The sequence below is a fragment of the Camelina sativa genome, chromosome 16, assembly GCF_000633955.1.
Source record: "Camelina sativa cultivar DH55 chromosome 16, Cs, whole genome shotgun sequence".
NCBI classification, from domain to species: domain Eukaryota; kingdom Viridiplantae; phylum Streptophyta; class Magnoliopsida; order Brassicales; family Brassicaceae; genus Camelina; species Camelina sativa.
The window spans coordinates 26,538,687-26,555,601 of NC_025700.1; the positions used below are offsets into that span (position 1 = coordinate 26,538,687).

At 34.5% G+C, this 16,915-nt stretch overlaps 5 protein-coding genes across 6 annotated transcripts in view; 3 read left to right on the forward strand and 2 right to left on the reverse strand.

Annotated features, from left to right (window-relative positions):
* On the reverse strand, positions 157 to 3,540 carry LOC104752635 (probable kinetochore protein NUF2). Its single transcript, XM_010474825.2, has 11 exons — positions 3,245 to 3,540; positions 2,920 to 3,138; positions 2,580 to 2,670; positions 2,325 to 2,504; positions 2,060 to 2,149; positions 1,871 to 1,978; positions 1,391 to 1,444; positions 1,145 to 1,259; positions 897 to 1,054; positions 688 to 783; positions 157 to 447 (listed from the first exon to the last, which is right to left on the reverse strand). The coding sequence occupies exons 1-11, from the start codon at positions 3,406 to 3,408 to the stop codon at positions 400 to 402; spliced, it is 1,323 nt and encodes a 440-aa protein (XP_010473127.1). The 5' UTR covers positions 3,409 to 3,540; the 3' UTR covers positions 157 to 399.
* Positions 3,846 to 5,944, forward strand: LOC104752636 (N-carbamoylputrescine amidase-like). Of its 2 annotated transcripts, XM_010474827.2 has the most exons (9): positions 3,848 to 4,089; positions 4,213 to 4,261; positions 4,382 to 4,473; positions 4,567 to 4,718; positions 4,801 to 4,847; positions 4,937 to 4,970; positions 5,061 to 5,227; positions 5,412 to 5,508; positions 5,623 to 5,944. In XM_010474827.2, the coding sequence occupies exons 1-9, from the start codon at positions 3,995 to 3,997 to the stop codon at positions 5,787 to 5,789; spliced, it is 900 nt and encodes a 299-aa protein (XP_010473129.1). In that variant the 5' UTR covers positions 3,848 to 3,994; the 3' UTR covers positions 5,790 to 5,944. The 2 variants fall into 2 exon arrangements, with proteins under 2 accessions (XP_010473128.1, XP_010473129.1); XM_010474826.2 differs by having other exon boundaries at positions 3,846 to 4,261.
* Positions 6,123 to 7,704, reverse strand: LOC104752637 (rho GTPase-activating protein 5-like). The gene is made up of 3 exons (XM_019237861.1): positions 7,553 to 7,704; positions 6,634 to 7,153; positions 6,123 to 6,460 (listed from the first exon to the last, which is right to left on the reverse strand). Exons 1-3 carry the CDS (start codon positions 7,702 to 7,704, stop codon positions 6,149 to 6,151), a joined length of 984 nt encoding a protein of 327 aa, XP_019093406.1. The 3' UTR covers positions 6,123 to 6,148.
* LOC104752638 (U-box domain-containing protein 6-like) lies at positions 10,846 to 14,637 on the forward strand. The gene is made up of 2 exons (XM_010474829.2): positions 10,846 to 11,579; positions 13,384 to 14,637. Exons 1-2 carry the CDS (start codon positions 11,113 to 11,115, stop codon positions 14,243 to 14,245), a joined length of 1,329 nt encoding a protein of 442 aa, XP_010473131.1. The 5' UTR covers positions 10,846 to 11,112; the 3' UTR covers positions 14,246 to 14,637.
* LOC104754079 (senescence-specific cysteine protease SAG12-like) overlaps positions 16,391 to 16,915 on the forward strand; it is a 1,677-nt gene continuing 1,152 nt past the window's right edge. Inside the window, exon 1 of the mRNA XM_010476236.2 lies at positions 16,391 to 16,911. Coding sequence (XP_010474538.2) covers positions 16,539 to 16,911 — 373 coding nt within the window. The 5' untranslated portion in view covers positions 16,391 to 16,538. The remainder of the gene's footprint in view (positions 16,912 to 16,915) is intronic.

A 16,915-nucleotide genomic window follows, 5' to 3' on the forward strand; every position in this document is an offset into this window, starting at 1 on the left:
AAATTGGATGAGCACAGCGACAATTTGGCGCAGGTTAGCATTTTATGTTATATTCGTCTTCGGCGCATGTTAGTGTAATGATGTGAACTTATTTATAAAGAAGTTTTTAAAAAGGTCGAACTTCGACCGTCGAAGTGATGAGTTCTGATAAAAAGGTACCATTACAGCCTTCCTATTACTCCATGCTTCTTTTGTTTTTGTTTTTGTTTTTGTGTTTGAGGTCACCAGTTCGATCTCCCTCGTCAACATAAAAGTTTTCCCAGTTTTATACAATCACATTAGTAATGTCTTTTCGTCTTTGTAGCAAATAATATCTAATCACTCTTTTAACCCATTTGAAGAGGAAATGTGGTCATTACAAGCTCTCTCTCTCTCTCTCCCTACCTTAATTTAGCTCAATCATAGACTTGGTAGAAGCGCATCAAAGGACACCTCGTATTCACGAAACTGCAAAATAACAAAAACAAGGCTCAGTATATGTGTTGCGAAGAAGCTTAGTACGGGTTTTAACTTTTGGAAATCTCTTAATTCGTTGCAGCATAAAGCCTTTTTTTTTTTTGTATTCATGGTTAAATATTTTAACTGTTTAATCCAAAGTTCAGATCAGGGAATCGACATATTTTAACCGCCTAACTTTCATGATCTTCAGTATATACAGGTGAAAATGATAATGGAAACTAAAGAAACCTGCTTCACGATCTCTTCATATTTAGCGGCTAAATGTTTCACTTTAGCTTCTCCTGACTGTCTTACCTGCTTAATCTTGGCAGTATTGTCATCAACCTGTTGATATATAAAGAACGAAAAAACTTACGGCTATGATAAAGCATCGTGCACAACAGATTCATATTGTTAGATGTTTACAAGGCTACAAGCTATGGAGCAGGAAGCATTACCACAGCTACTACTGATTCCACATCCGTTTGCCTGGCTTCAAGTTCACGTCTTCTGGATTCAACCTCCACGTTTAGGTTATTCAATTGTTTTGTCCAATCATCAAACATGACAGCTTTTTCTTTCTCTAATTGTTTCAATGATTCGTTCAACTGTCCCACTGTTGAGAGAATAGAGAATTACAGCCTCCGTTCCAAAACAAAACTATGAAACAATATCTAAAGAGGAAAGAAATAAAACAATGACTCGCCTTTTCTTTCCCGCTCAACCACTTTCGCCTCAACTGATTTGTCCACTACTCCATCTTCGCTCAACTTAGCTTTAAGAGCTTTGAATTCTTTCTCAACAGCTTTCGCATTGGTTACCTGTAACATCATTAAACAACACACATAAAAAATGAAACACAATTGGAAGGATCTGTGTGTCGCCACATTTATCATACATGGTTCACAATCTACAAGCAATGTAAGAGGAAGGATTATTTTTGCTTGGTCACCTGTTCGTTAATTAATTGCAGTTGCGAAGATGACTTTGAAATTTTCTTGAAGGCCTGCAAAAGACACCCATAGTTAAATGTACTTTGTTACCTCAACATCAAAGAAAACTTTCATGGTAAACGTATTACGCTCAGAAAATGAAAGCCTAAAACAAAAATTCTGAAGTAACAACATAGAATAAGATCTCAATCTAAATAGTGTCCACCTTGGATTCATTCTCATCCACTATACACCAAAATAAATGAAGTTCTTCCTAAATCTCCTTGACAGAATTCCGTGAAGTATGAACAAAGGTGATAGAGCAATAAACACCTAAGACTTGAAATCCTCTTTCTCTAACCAAATGGTAGTATCCGCAGTGACCTAGGACTCGATAATTTCCATTAGTTAACCATCAAGTTGCATAGGATGTCCTAAATGCATTTAGCTACGTGCTAATCAATAAGAGTTAGTATTAGTCTAGATTTTTCATTAGATACCTTTTCATAAACCTCAAGAATGGCAGCCTTTTCCTGGAAAGTTTCCAGTGCTGATTGCTCAGCTTTCTTTGTTTCCCCAAGTACTATCTTCTTCTCTTCTAAAGCTCCCTGTCTCAACATCAATCGCTAAAGCCAGTGCACACAAAATATTATCTTAAGACTAGTGTGCTAGTGGGAACAAAAATATACCTGCAATTTGTCTGGAGATTGAACAATTTGTGAGCGGAGGTTTGCATTTGGTTGGACAGTTTGCACAAGATCAAACTCTGCTTTGGAAATCTGTAGAGAAAAAATACACATGTCAGGACACCTGTCAGATTGAAGCCCGTGCAAATCACCTGATTGACAAATGGTATTTGTTTCTTCACCAACTTAATCAAGGTAACTTCAAAATAAAATAACCCAATAAAGTTAAAGGAAGGAGCTCTCAACAGCACATCATGCTGTTTCTTACCTCGTTATCCATCTGTGTACTCTTCTCTCTCATTTGTTGGAAGGTAGCTCTCAGTGACATCTGCTGATTATTCAGTCCTAATATAGTCTGATTGAGTTCTTCAATGCTCGCTTCTAGCTCTTGGACAAAGGGTAAATCCCTTTCAACGGCTTCATCAAATTCTCCAATCTCTGCATTCAACTGCATGGAGAGACCCATTCAGAAAGAAGAGAAATGGATATCTAATGTGATAGATATAGTTTTTCGTTGCATTACCTGGGCAATCTGTGCCTCCGACTGCTTCCGCTCCTCATCAAGGAGAGTCAACTCCTCAGCCTTTTCTTTTATTTTATTCATTTTTGAATCTCTAGTACATAAAAATAATCATGAGAGCATCAATTTTGAATCACTAGCACAGGAAAGAAGATATGAGAAAACATGAATGCACTAAATCTGGCAGCGAAAGAGTAATAATATGTATTCTCATCTTAAAATGCTAATTTCTCTGTTCCTTACATAAATACTATGTGCATTGCAAAACTCCTAAAAGATACTCTTGTTATTATCTCCAAGTCACAAAAAGATTCACTAGTTACTGTAAGCAAGAAGGCCATACCTGTGTAGAGCATAGTTCACAAATGAACTGATGAAAAACTCGGTCCGGGATGGTTCGGGGCGTATCAGATCCTTGTAATTCATCAGTAATGGACACTCCACCATATCTAGCATATCTTTCACTTTGCAATAGAGATCCGAATATTGCAGTGAGGTGACATGATGATCTGGATTCTCCAATTCCTGCAAAGCCTCAAAATCGACTTGCCCTTTCTCTTCTCTACAACGGATATTTGAAAATTTAAAAAAAATTAGGGGTTTGGAAAAATTAGGGATTTGTAAAGAGGAAATAAAAAGGGGGTTTGGAAGGGAGGGGAGGTGCTTACTCTTTGAGGACGTCGAGATAGATAAGAAGTCTGATGTAAAGCTCAGAGACGAAGTCGAGAGTAGGGTTTTTGAAATCGTCGTCCGTAATGCTCGCAATCTGAGCATCCTTGAGGGCAGTGATGATTTCGGGACGTGATAACCTCGGATACTCGTACGGTGACATTATGCAGTTTCGATTTCTGCTTCTTTTTTTTTTTGTTGTTTGTGTGTAAATGGATTGGATTATTTCGAATGAAAGTGAAGAAGAGCAACAAAGGAAGGTGGCCGCAGTGACAAAAACACGAAGGGAGCGTAAGAGAAAGGAAGAAAAACAAAAAAACCGGAAGATTTTTAAATTTTGAATTTAAAATTAATGGGCCTTATTGGGCCTTTGAGTCTAAACGCGTTTGATTTATAAAACCATCGCGTGTGTGTTATTTTTTTATTTTTATTTATTTTTCTTTTCTCCTTTTTCCCACAATTATGGGCTTTACGGGCTTCAATGTTTTAATGGGCCTATTTTTTAAAGCTTCCCTTACCCCCAAACGAATCAATCCAATCGATGCGTATTGTCGCGTCTCAAAATCAAAATTTCTGAACTAAATTTAGCGTTAGCGTTTGCGTTTGTTGATCCTTGATTCGATTTCTGAAAAGAGAAATGTTCTCTTCAGTTCTTCTTTATCCTTTTTTTTTTCTTCTCTCTGCAAGTCACAGTCAAATTCAGTCATAAGCTACCTTATTCGATTTTGAGGTAGAGAGAGAGAGAGACCATGGAAATGGAAGGAAGAAGACGAGAAGTGGTTGTTTCATCTCTGCAATTCGCTTGCTCCGACGATATCTCCACCAATGTCGCCACCGCTGAGCGGTTCGTCTCCCTCTCTCTCACTATCAATCTCTCTCTCTCTCCTCTCTCTCTCTCATCTTCCTCCGTTTGTAATTTCGATTTTGGTATGTATCTGAGAATTGAATTGTTTTACATTTTATGCAGGTTGGTCAGGGAAGCTCACGCTAAAGGAGCCAACATCGTTCTTATTCAGGTAATTCTTTGTTCTTTATACCTGATATAGTGCTATGTTGGACAACATTGATTTGATTTGATTTTCTCAATAGTTTAGTTTCTTATATATTTTATGGATTTTTTTTTTTCACTTTTTCAGGAACTTTTTGAGGGATATTACTTCTGTCAAGCGCAAAGAGAGGAGTTCTTTCAGCGAGCCAAGCCTTACAAGAACCATCCTACCATTGCGAGGTTGTGATCTCGTTTCTTCCATTGCAGTAAAGTGGAATCTAGTTGTATCTACTATCTGGTGTTCTAACGGTTGGAGGGTTTATTTTGACACAGGATGCAGAATCTGGCAAAGGAATTGGGTGTAGTGATACCGGTTAGCTTCTTTGAGGAAGCAAACAATGCACATTACAATTCAATAGCCATCATTGATGCTGATGGTACTGACTTGGGTATTTATAGGAAGTCACATATTCCTGATGGACCTGGTTAGTCAAGTTTCGAGTTGGAAATAGCTTGAGTTATTATTGCTTCCTTTTTTTAATAGCTGAGACCTCTTCTTATCTTCAGGTTATCAAGAGAAGTTTTATTTCAATCCTGGAGACACTGGTTTTAAGGTCGTTTTGACTAAAAGAGAAACATATTTCTTGTCTATCATGTTATTTGGTTCACAAGTTTGATCTCTTATTCCCTTTGGTATGAATAGGTTTTCCAGACAAAGTTTGCAAAAATTGGAGTTGGTAAGATGTTCTGTGCAGAACTCTGTTTCTTATGTTTTTTTTCTTTGTCACTTTGTCTTAACTGAAGTTTTAATGAAATGTCTTGTTCAGCTATATGTTGGGATCAGTGGTTTCCTGAGGCTGCTCGAGCTATGGTTCTACAGGGTGCTGAAGTACTGTTTTATCCCACTGCTATTGGTTCTGAACCTCAAGACCAGGGATTGGATTCACGTGATCATTGGAGGAGAGTTATGCAAGGGCATGCTGGAGCTAATGTGGTAAGCCATTATTAGGTTTTAACACTTTAATTTTTATAGTGACTTGAGCAATGAAATTTCATGTGCCTAGTTTGTTCCACTTTTTTTCTTCTGATTCTAATTTGCCAAAATGTGCTTCACTTGTTAATTAACAGATTTTTCTGTAATGGTTTGCTAATGAGTGAGGCCATACTTTGGGTTTCAGGTGCCTCTTGTAGCTTCGAACCGCATAGGGAAGGAAGTAATTGAAACTGAACATGGACCCAGTCAGATCACTTTTTATGGAACTTCTTTCGTTGCCGGTGACAATTTATAACAGATTCTGATGATATCAGCAATTTTGAAGTTTCGATGCAAATTTAACAATAAGCATTTTCTTAACAATTTTTCCCAATATTGTTGTTATGATATGACAGGACCAACAGGTGAAATTGTTGCTGAGGCGGATGATAATTCGGAAGCCGTTCTCGTGGCACAGTTTGATCTTGAGAAGATCAAGTCGAAAAGGCAAAGCTGGGGAGTGTTCCGTGACCGTCGTCCAGATTTGTACAAGGTGCTTCTTACTATGGATGGTAATCTCTGAATCTTTTGCTGTTGGAACCTTCGAACTTTTGTTTAAGACAGCACTGGGGAAATCCATTGACAACCATTACTGGCTTAATCTTAAAGTGTAAGCCCAAAAATAAAAGACCAGAATATGGTTTAATACATCTCAAAATTTGCTGTGGCTCTTTCATCTTTCTAGGCTGTCAATTTTGCTTTGCAAACTATTTTTCTGAAAAAAATGGATATGTTTTCATGTAAACACAAATGCATAAGTTGTATTTGGAACAATTAGCCTAAGTTACCTGCACCTTCGATAAAGAAGAAAATAACACAAGAAGAGAGTTCAATCAAAACACACAAGACTGCTAATGACGCTTCCAACTCCAACACCTGTCTTCATGTTTCCTGTTTCTTTTGGTCATTAGTATTCACTTCACTTGATGATATGTGTTCATCAGCAAGCAATGTTTTTATCCCGGATTCTTTGATTGTCTCATCTTCCTTGTCCTTTTCATCAATATCTTCATCTTCCTCTTCTTCAAAAATATACATTTCTTCTTGTTGATTATCTTCAGCTTCACTTATGTTATCACAAGGGTCGACATGGGAAGATGCAATTTTCCTCTCTCTGAGTGTTTTGTCTATGAGGTTCCTCAGCAAGTTCATCACTTGCACCGCATACATTAATGCAGTTAAAGGATCTGCCATCTGCAATAAACCCAAACAGTTTGTGGATTAGAGGCGTGATAAGTAGCTTTGATGCATTTTGGTATTAGCACTATGATTGAACTGACATTATTTTCTTAAGATTAATGTGAGTAGAGAAAATAGGAAAATCCATTGAAAATTGTGATGCAAGTGTAGGGGGTGCAAGAAGTGACCTGTGACATGTTGGGTGCAAAGACTAAAGCAAGGTTACGTGAGGTCATCTTGTTGACATCTTCGAACTCTACAAAATCAGCCATCAGATTGATTGCCCAATTCAAAAGAGAAGCTTCCGTTTGCGGCAAGAGTCTCACAACCTTCACAAAATCCTCCTCTGACTCACACTGCATCACTTGTTGAGATGGCAGAGGATCAAGTATCCCTCTCGGTAATTCTCTGAACCATGCCTTTATAAGTCCTGCGAGACAGTGAATATCAACGCCTTCTGGTAGGACTCCTTTGTTTAACTCTTCTCTAATAAACTCTTCCTCACTGTTATCTCCTGTGATTCTGAAAATTCCTTCCACCTGCAAACCTCCTTGATCGTATAGCCGGCTTTGTAATAGCGTGAGTATAGTTGGAACACAATTCCCTCTCGAGTCGTATGATAATTGCATTGACTCTGTAGAAACCCCAAACACTGTTGCACTGCAAACCCGCAAATAGATAAACAAATCATATGAAGCAAGAACATCACTTGGAAATGGATTTCCATCACATTGTTTTCAAAGATTCATGATCATGTCTCTTAGACTGCATTAGATATTTAGATTACATTACACTTATATAGTAAATGTGAAATGGATTTAGGACACAAGTTGAATCCTTTTTAGGATTTGTAATCATATATTGAACTCGGGTCAATTTGGGCCATGACGATGATTGGATCACTTCTTGCATCGGTATATTGTGATAGCCTGATAGGATTCTAATTGTTTTGAACGTCAAAACGAACATTACATTTTGCGTTTGACATGTTATATACTTTAAATAATCTTCTTTAAATTTCAAATGCAAAGACATGAAGCAAAAATAATAATGTCATACGTTTGAACACAATTCACGGTTTACATTAGAATAAAGAAGAAGCTCAACCTTGCACTAGGGGGCTTCTTGGGCACGTCGGGCTCGAATTCAGAAGGAAGACCAAGAAAACCATCGAAGCGATCGTATGTTACATGAGCCACGTGACAGATATTGGTTGGGCGGCCAATGTCCATGGATTGCCGTTCGCTATCCTCCGCCATTATATCTCTCGAGAAGCAACGAGATAGCTCGAAGACGACTCGACCAACTGACGCGGAGCTGCCGAACCGCGAGAGTTCGGGCTTGCCGCGCCTTCTTACTCGCGCTATCTCTCCTTCACAGCCACGTTAAAAAAAAAGATTGTGCACACGGTTTCTTGTTCTTCTTCTTTTATGATTGTGGTTTTTACTTGGCAATGTCAATGCGCGATAAGCAAGGGTGATATTGGAATGTGATTGTCATGGCCAGCGACGAAACGGGCTTACACGTACACAAAATGTTGCGGACAGATTGAAGTGGCGGTGAAGAGAAATGGTTAAGAGTAAGGTAGAACGTGGGAATCACTACTTTGAAAGACTACTTAATATGTTTTTTTCTTTTCTTCTTATAATAAGATACAAACCACACGGTTCTAAACCACGTACGATTGGGAAGTTTATGTGTGGACTAGAATTAAATCTTTATTTGATAAACAATAACATATAACTATATAAGTACATATGTATGTAGTGTGTTTCTTAACAAATTTTTGAAGCTTCAAAATTTCGAAGACATTTATAAATCGCATGAAAATTCTCATCTAAACATTGAATCGTATCACATTGCCTCCATGGCTTAAACTACTTAGCCATCCATGATCCATCCTCCTATTATGGCTAAGTTCCTCATTGCATTCACGTGATCATAACTTAAATTATGATAGTTTAATTGATCATGACTCGTTCTCCGATCATTCACTTGATCTGAACCAAGTCGTTCAGTCATTTCTTTGGACTTCTTTAGAGTGGAGATCCACATTAATATGACTCAATCATCCATTTCCTAGGACCTAGGCTATCTGACCATTCCAAAGTCCATTCAGATTAAGTGGATAAACTATATTTTTTGGTCCATTCATCATCTAGTCCTTAGTCGATTTATAACTCGACTCCCAAACCAACATGTATTTAAAAAGCCACAAAGATGTTAGATCAGTCCAAGCCAATTAAGTCTGTTCCTCGTGGCCAAAACCATTTCAATGGTTATCTTTGGCAATTTCAAAAATATAAAAATGGAAATTTCATAATCACTTTTTAGTTAATGAGGTTTTTGAATGTGGTATTCTAAACAAGTACGTGTGGCCATCTTTGGTCGTACCGAGGTTAAGTTGGATCTGACACGCATGAACGTGTTAATTAATGAAACAAGAGAAATTAAGAAGAGAGTAGTATTAGTTTTAGTGTTTCAATGATCTTTGCTGTAACCTGAGGGGTGAGATTTCGAAGAGACAAAACTGTTATTGTGCATGTGCACTATGCTGCCTCTTCGCTTGTCCCCTTCTTCTCCTCCACAATATTCCTTCTTTGCTTAATTTAATCGTAATATAATTAGTGATCATTTCAATTAGATGATAATTCATTGTTACACCCATTTTATATATATCTGGATCTATTCCCTGGTACTCCCTTTCAAATGACCACGAGGGCCAATGAAAGGTGGTTTCTTTTAATTCATTTTCTTGGAATCTTTCGTTGAAAACTAGAATTCTTTACAACATTTTAAAGTGGTAGATGTGTTAGTCAGACGATGATCAAACGTCGTGCATCTTAACATATAGTTGACACATAATCGAATGTAAATATATTAGTATATAATCAAATTAAATAGTATACACACTTACATTTATATTAATGTAAAATGAAATTACATTTAACTATACTAGCTTTTTAAAAAAAATCAATAAATCTTTTTGAAAGAAAATTAAAATAAATAACAATAAATTTGAAAACTAGTTCATATATCATGGTTTTTGGCTCTACAAATTTATCGCATTTTCACCCATAATCAAGTGTATAAAGACATAAAGTATGTAATCGATATTTACTAACGAGTTTCAGATGGAATTAGGTTATATTAAAAATTAATTTTCACAAAACAAACTTTCGGGTTTGTAGTATATATGCAACGGTTAATAACGTTACACTTAATTTACGATATCTCATACTCTTTCTGTTATAAATTAAGCGTCATTAAATATTTAAATGCACATATTGAAAAACAAATTATAATATAATAAGAAAAATTATTTTTGTTTGAGATAATATTTGTTTTTAATTGTTTTATAAATCTTTATATGTCTTTTTTAAAACTAATTATTTTAGAATATTACAATTTTATATTGTTTGTTTGTTGTATTTGCATTAATAATTTGTGAAATATGAAGTAGTAATTTTAATATTATAAATGTGAGCAAAAAAAAATTATTCATTTATCAAATATATAAATTTAGTTTTACCAACCCACCAATGTGAAAATTAAAACAAACATTTTTTTCCATAGATTGAGTAATATATTTTTTTTATTCAAAAAAAAAAAGAGTAATATATCTTCGTTTTTAAAAATTAAAGTCACAACATATGCAGAAATATTTTTGCATATTTATTAATCATAAATATTATATGAAAACTCTAAACAATTTGTAAATAAAATAAAAGAAAGATGATAGGAGAATCATAATTTGAAATCTTAATAAAATCCTCGAAATCTAGTTATTAAAAATAATTTTATTGTCTACTTGTATATAAAATCTTAGTTTTTGAAATTCTGATTGGTTTATATTTTTTTGAAAAAATATTTAGTAATTTTCGTTCAGAATTTTATTATAGAGAGAAAATAATTTTTTTAACTAATAGTTATCTGTCTTTTTTTAAATCTTACCTGTTAATTTTTTATTTTTTATTTTTTTTCAAGTACAAATTAGTTTTTGTTAATTTTTTCTAATGGCAATTGAATGTAATTTTTTACACATTTTAAGGTTAGTTTCCTATTTGTACTTCCTAATTAATATAGTAGGATGAAAATATCATCATTGGCCATACATTAAATAGGTGAAGATAAACGTTCTAAAATATTTATTATAAATATAAAACAACATTTATTTGAAAAGTTTAGGTTATAAAACAACATTTTATTTAAATTGAACGGAGTAATTAACAATTGAACATCAGTTTACACTATCGAAAAATATATTTGACGTGTTACCAACGAACTCTCATCGGTAAAGCAGTTGGAAATTACCGACTCTTCTTTGATGGATAATAGTCACTGACTAAACAATTTACTATAATGGGTTTTAGGATGTAACTTAAACTACGTTTCGATTATTATTGTTATTATTTTTTTGTGGTGATTGAAAACAGAAAACTTACATCATTTTTTTAGGACACGTAAAGTATACAGTAGAACATTATTAGTTATGCAATACAAAACTTACACCCATTTCTTTTCTTTACAAGTAAATACTTTTCTAAAAATCTTACCGGCATTAGGCATATACCCTATTGGCCCAAGTACCTAAAAGTAGGACAAATATCAATATGCAGATATATATATGACGAGCGAAGTCCACTAAAGAAACAGAACATCACATCATGTCTTCCTCTCGAACACAACCCTCGTCTTCTTCCAGTACTTCTTCAGTTTGGCAACTCCAATACATGAAGGTCCACTTCTTCACCAAGATTCGTTGCCTTTTGAAATCCAAAGCATCCACCCGCAAACGCAACGTTCAAGCCTCACCTGAAAAATCAAGAAACCATCAAGATTCCGAGAAGGTGGCGGACCTCCCGGAAGCAGTAGTATCAAAGCAACCAGAAGATGAGAATGAGGAGGTTGTGTTGCAGAGAACGGTGAAGAAGCTTCACTTCGGAAGCTGGGAAGAGAAGAAGAAAGCTGCCATCGAGATCGAGAAACTTTCCCGAGAAGACAGGAAGACTCGGAAGCTGATGGCTGAGCTCGGTGTTATTCAGGTTCTTGTTTCTATGGTGGCTTCTAATGTCTCCGGCCATCAGAGAGCTGCCGTCAATGCTCTTATTCAGCTTTCTCATGGAACCTACACGTAAGTTCTTTTTTTTTTTTTTTTTTCAATTTGGAATTTTACTAATTTAATCAAATTATCACCTTTGATGCATGTGTATATATATTGTCAATATTCGTCCAATTTAGGAGAACAAATACAGTTGATGTTAAATGTTAAAAGAATTTTTAATATTATTGTATTACTCTTGGTTTTTGTTTGATGTGTATGTATGGTTCTTGTCAAATTACACCTTCTTGTGTCTTGCTTTACAATCATTTAGATAGACTTTCATTTGATTTTTAATCAACTTGCATTTTTAGCTTTATCCAATGGTGACTGGATTATTGGATTTAGGTTTAGACTTTATACCAAATTATATATTGGATTTACCTTTTTTTTTTGGATTAATGTCCTTGGCTATATGTGAATTTTCGAAGATGATTAGAGTTAGAGGTTAGTGGTGGTTACAACTTACAATATATCATATTTATACCAGGAAACTATTAAGAAACATAAAGAGTTTGAAAATATATAATGAAGGTTTCGGATATAGAAAAACATAAGGTCATAAAGTCATCATAGGTTGACAAAATTATCCACTAGAGTGATTTTATACCCGAAACTAATTCTTTTACTAAAGTTGATGTTATGCCTAATTTTCTTCATTCACTAAAAGTTCAATTTCTTTTTGTCAACAATTTTTTTTTTGTTTGGTCATAGTTTTGATTTTGAAACTAATGCGATCGATAAGTATAACCAAAAATAGTGGATCCTACCGTAGCGTCTAAATTTGCCTTTATGAAGTACGCACGACGTTTCCCTCACGTGCCTTTCTTTCTCTGATTTAATTTGGTCAATATTGATTGTTACATAAAGGTAACACTATCACCTTATGGCTTGTACATATATAGGTGCCATATCACTAACTCTATAACTCTAAAAGTGAATTTTTTTTTTGTTTGTTATAGTTTATCTGCAAATCATTTTCGTGTCAAACTTCAGTATCTGAAAAAATACATTATACATGTACCTATATAACTTAGAAAAATACAAAGAATATAGACATTAATTAATTAGAGTTTGGAAAGCTTTGGTGGCAATCCACTAAGAAATGGATGACTATCTATTGGTCAGTATTGCAATATACAGTATTCATCTATTTCTTAATACTAATAAACAAACAATAAATGTGACATTATAGTCTAATAATGAATGTTAAAATAAATTTTTAAGAAATATTAATTCCGAGTGCGTCGGAACTCGGAAGAGTCGAGAGACAATTCACGTTAGTTGACAGCCCATTAGTGTATGTATTATCTCTAATTGGCCATTAATTGACCATTCATCTATTAGAAAAGTTGAAGATCATATTCCACTGACTTCTGCCTAGTCTATGTGTCTAACTAACTCCATACATATAATATAACATACATCTTGTTATGTTTATATAATTCGAGATGTATAGCAAAGACTAGAGAAGTTAGCAAAAAGTTGAAACGGTGCAAAGAAAAAGTCACTTGTACTTGAATTGAAATTGATTAAAATGTACTTGTTAAGAAAACTTTTATAACTTAATCAATGTTACTTGAGTTTCTCAAAACTTTATCTCTTCTTGATTATCACACTTCTTTTAGAAAATACAAGGCTCTAACAAGAGGTGTAAGAGAATACTTTTGCATTAATCGAATTAAAAGTTTGATTGTTCTTTTTGTATGATGTTGCAGAGAAGATTTATCTGGAGAAATTAGAAGATTTGTTTAATACTTCCGTTTAACAAATGAACCTTAATTATAAATCACAATATTAAAAGTCTGAGCATCTTATTTTTCTACTTTTACTTCAGGAACAAGGCACTGATGGTGAGCGCCGGAATATGCTCAAAGCTACCTAATGATGTTGAAGTTCTCGACCAATCAACAAGACATGGCTTCACGGAGCTTCTGCTTTCACTTTCGTCTCTAACAATCACACAATTACCAGTAGCTTCGTCACGGATTCTACCGTTCTTAATGGACACAATGAACTCAGACTCAACAGACATAAAGACCAAAGAGATATGTCTAGCCACCATAAACAATCTCTCTCTCGTGTTGGAAAACGCAGAGCCATTGGTCTTAAGCGGGGCAGTGAAGACACTCCTAAGCCTAATGTCAGCTAAAGACTTGTCAGAGAAGGCACTAGCGAGTCTAGGGCAATTGGTAGTGACTCAAATGGGTAAAAAGGCAATGGAGGAATGTTTGGCTGTGCCCAAAGATTTGATAGAGATATTAACATGGGAAGATAAACCAAAATGCCAAGAATACTCGGCATATATCTTGATGGTATTAGCTCATCAGAGTTGGAGCCAGCGCGAGAAAATGGCCAAGTCAGGTATTGTGCCGGTTCTTCTTGAAGTGAGCTTACTTGGGAGTCCTTTGGTTCAAAAGAGGGCGGTGAAACTTTTGCAGTGGTTCAAGGATGAGAGAAATGTACGGGTGGGTCCTCATTCGGGTCCACAAACGGGTTGGGCGAGTCCTGGGATAGGATCTCCAATGAGTCCGAGGTCAGGGCAAGAAGGTAAGAAAATGATGAAGAATCTTGTGAAACAGAGTTTGTACAAGAACATGGAGATGATAACTCGAAGAGGGAATGTTGATATGGAGAGTGAAAGTTGTAGGCTTAAGTCTTTAATCATCAGCACAAGCTCTAAAAGCTTGACTTATTGATCTTTAGTTTTGTGTTCTCATATTGCTATATAACGTGATTAGTGAGTGTCTTGCTCTGAAAACAGAAATATTTAAACAAGGGAATAGAAAATAGGGAGAAGCAAGAAGTGGAATTGCTAAATATGAAACGCTTTTAGAGTTCCATACTAGAATTAAACTTGATTTTGGATCAATCATATTTGTGGATCCATGATCCAATCTAGTTCATTTGGTTACGGTATGAGAGATAGTTGATAATCGATGAGAACGAATAATTTAGATATAAAAATTAGAGAGAAGTTCAGAAAAACTTTCAAATTGAAACATTTTCCCAACTAAAGTCTAACTTTACTTAAATAAATCTTCAACTCGTCAAATTTAAATTCAAACAATGGTACTAAATTAAATTACCTTCTTCCCCTGACCTCAGGCTCATTGGAGATCCCATCCCAGGACTCACCCAACCTGTTTGTAGTAGAGTTTACAATGGAGTTCAAGAAGGGGTACCAAAACATAATTTCTCTATTGATCAATATCAAACGTAACGTGAGAAAACCATAAATCTTTATAATTACTACTTATAATAATAAAATCTAACTCACAATTCATGATGGTATGCAGACTAGTAGACGATAAAATTAACAAAGCAAAAACTTCAAAATCAATTAAAAGAAAATAAGGCCTTAAATATCAAGACTCGAGAGAAAGAATTAGCAAAACAAAAACTGTAGCGAGAGTAAGGCCACTTGCCTTAGGGAGCACTTCAACCAATTACACCACTAACATTATCTACATCACAATAACATTGCAACTAGTATTTATAAGAGAGTAGGGCCACTTGATAAAATCAGTTATTGCATTATGGAGTTACATGATGGGACTTGAATAACAAAAGAAAAAAATGGATCTTAAAATATTTTTCTCTGAAAATTTGGTTATGAAAATCACTCAATATTCTACATTTTAATTGGACGCATTTACGAAATGTTGGTGCTTGCTTGTTCTCATTGTCGAGCGCATGGTACTACAAGATAATAGAAAACAGTGGATCAAGACCAAAAAAAACAAAGCCTCGTAAAAAAATAAGCAAAAAAACGAAGAGTAAACAAAAAGTACTCTTTCTGTCTTTCATTCATTGGCTAAGATTTTTGGGTCATTCTACGTTGAAACGGTAAGAGAGATTTCCTTCCATTCATTGGCAAAAAAAAATTGGTCAAAAAAACAAAGTTATTGATTCCAATATCTGTATTATAGTAGGCTGTTTTGGTTCTATTATAAGATCCAATAATATGAATTATTCTTGGACACTCATACATCACATCTAAACATTTTAGGGAGATAAGATTTGTGAGACTCCTCACCTTCTTCCAATTTTATACTATTAACAAGGAGTGAACACGAATGGACATCTTGTAGTTTTTTTGGATGTTAATTTTCTAAAGGAATATTTTCAAAAAATATCAACTTTATTCCATAGAATACCACAATGTTCCCAAAATACCATTTAAGATTTGGGTTTTCAAAACTACCATAAAACTAAATCTAACCATTTAATCTTCTTAAACTATAAAAACTAAAAAATGTACTCTAAATCTAAAAGAGTACATCCAAACCAAAAAATAATAATTTTTTAAACCTTTAAAATTAATTTTCATATTTTTGAAAAACCAAAATTTTTAATGTATATTTGGAATATTTAATTAATAGTGGTATTTTGAGGAAACTCTCTTTTCTAATCCATATTTCGTTTGGAGCTATTTGTATATCTAGTATTTTTGATGTTTTGTTATAATAGGATATTTCAAAGAATAATTTAAACTCGTTTGATAAATATTAGTATTTTTTTGATTTTCTTATGTTTCTTAATTTTAAAAGATAACAGTCTTATATTCTTAATTTTATGGAGAAATCTTTTTAAAAATTGGTACGATATAACATAAATATGTGGCAATGATATGCATATTTATCTTTCTATAGATATATACACATATATATATTTTTTTATTTTTTTCAAACAAAGTTTTTTACTGAGTTGTTGACCGTTTACTTTGAGTCAGTCAGCATATAAAAACAGAATCTAACGTAATTATAAAGAAAGATCGCAATTTGTTGTCCCATGTCATTTGGTTAGAACATTCAAACCACACACTCAACATCCCACCACACTCTTCACAATTTCTTATATAAGACCATTTTGTCATTCATGCTTCTTGGCAAACCAAGTAACATAACCACAACATTTGTAATAAAAAGAGTATTTTATTGATACTATCTTTAAATTTTTGCGCCCATACATTCCATACATATTACCCTCATGGATATGGCGTCAAGTATTTTCATCTTCATTCTAACTATTATTTTGTGTTACAAGACTTCGGTAGCCACATCTCGTGGTGGCCTTTTTGAAGCTTCTGCCGTGGAGAAACATGAGCAATGGATGGCTCGATTCCATCGTGTTTACACCGATGAATCCGAAAAAAGAAATAGGTTTGCTATATTCAAGAAGAATTTGGAGTTTGTTCAAAACTTCAACATGAACAAGAACATCACGTACAAGTTGGATGTCAACGAGTTCTCTGATCTCACCGACGACGAATTCAGGGCAACACACACAGGACTAGTTGTACCGAAGAGTATTACCGAAATTTCAGCATCAAATTCCGAGAAAACGGTGCCGTTTAGATATGGTAA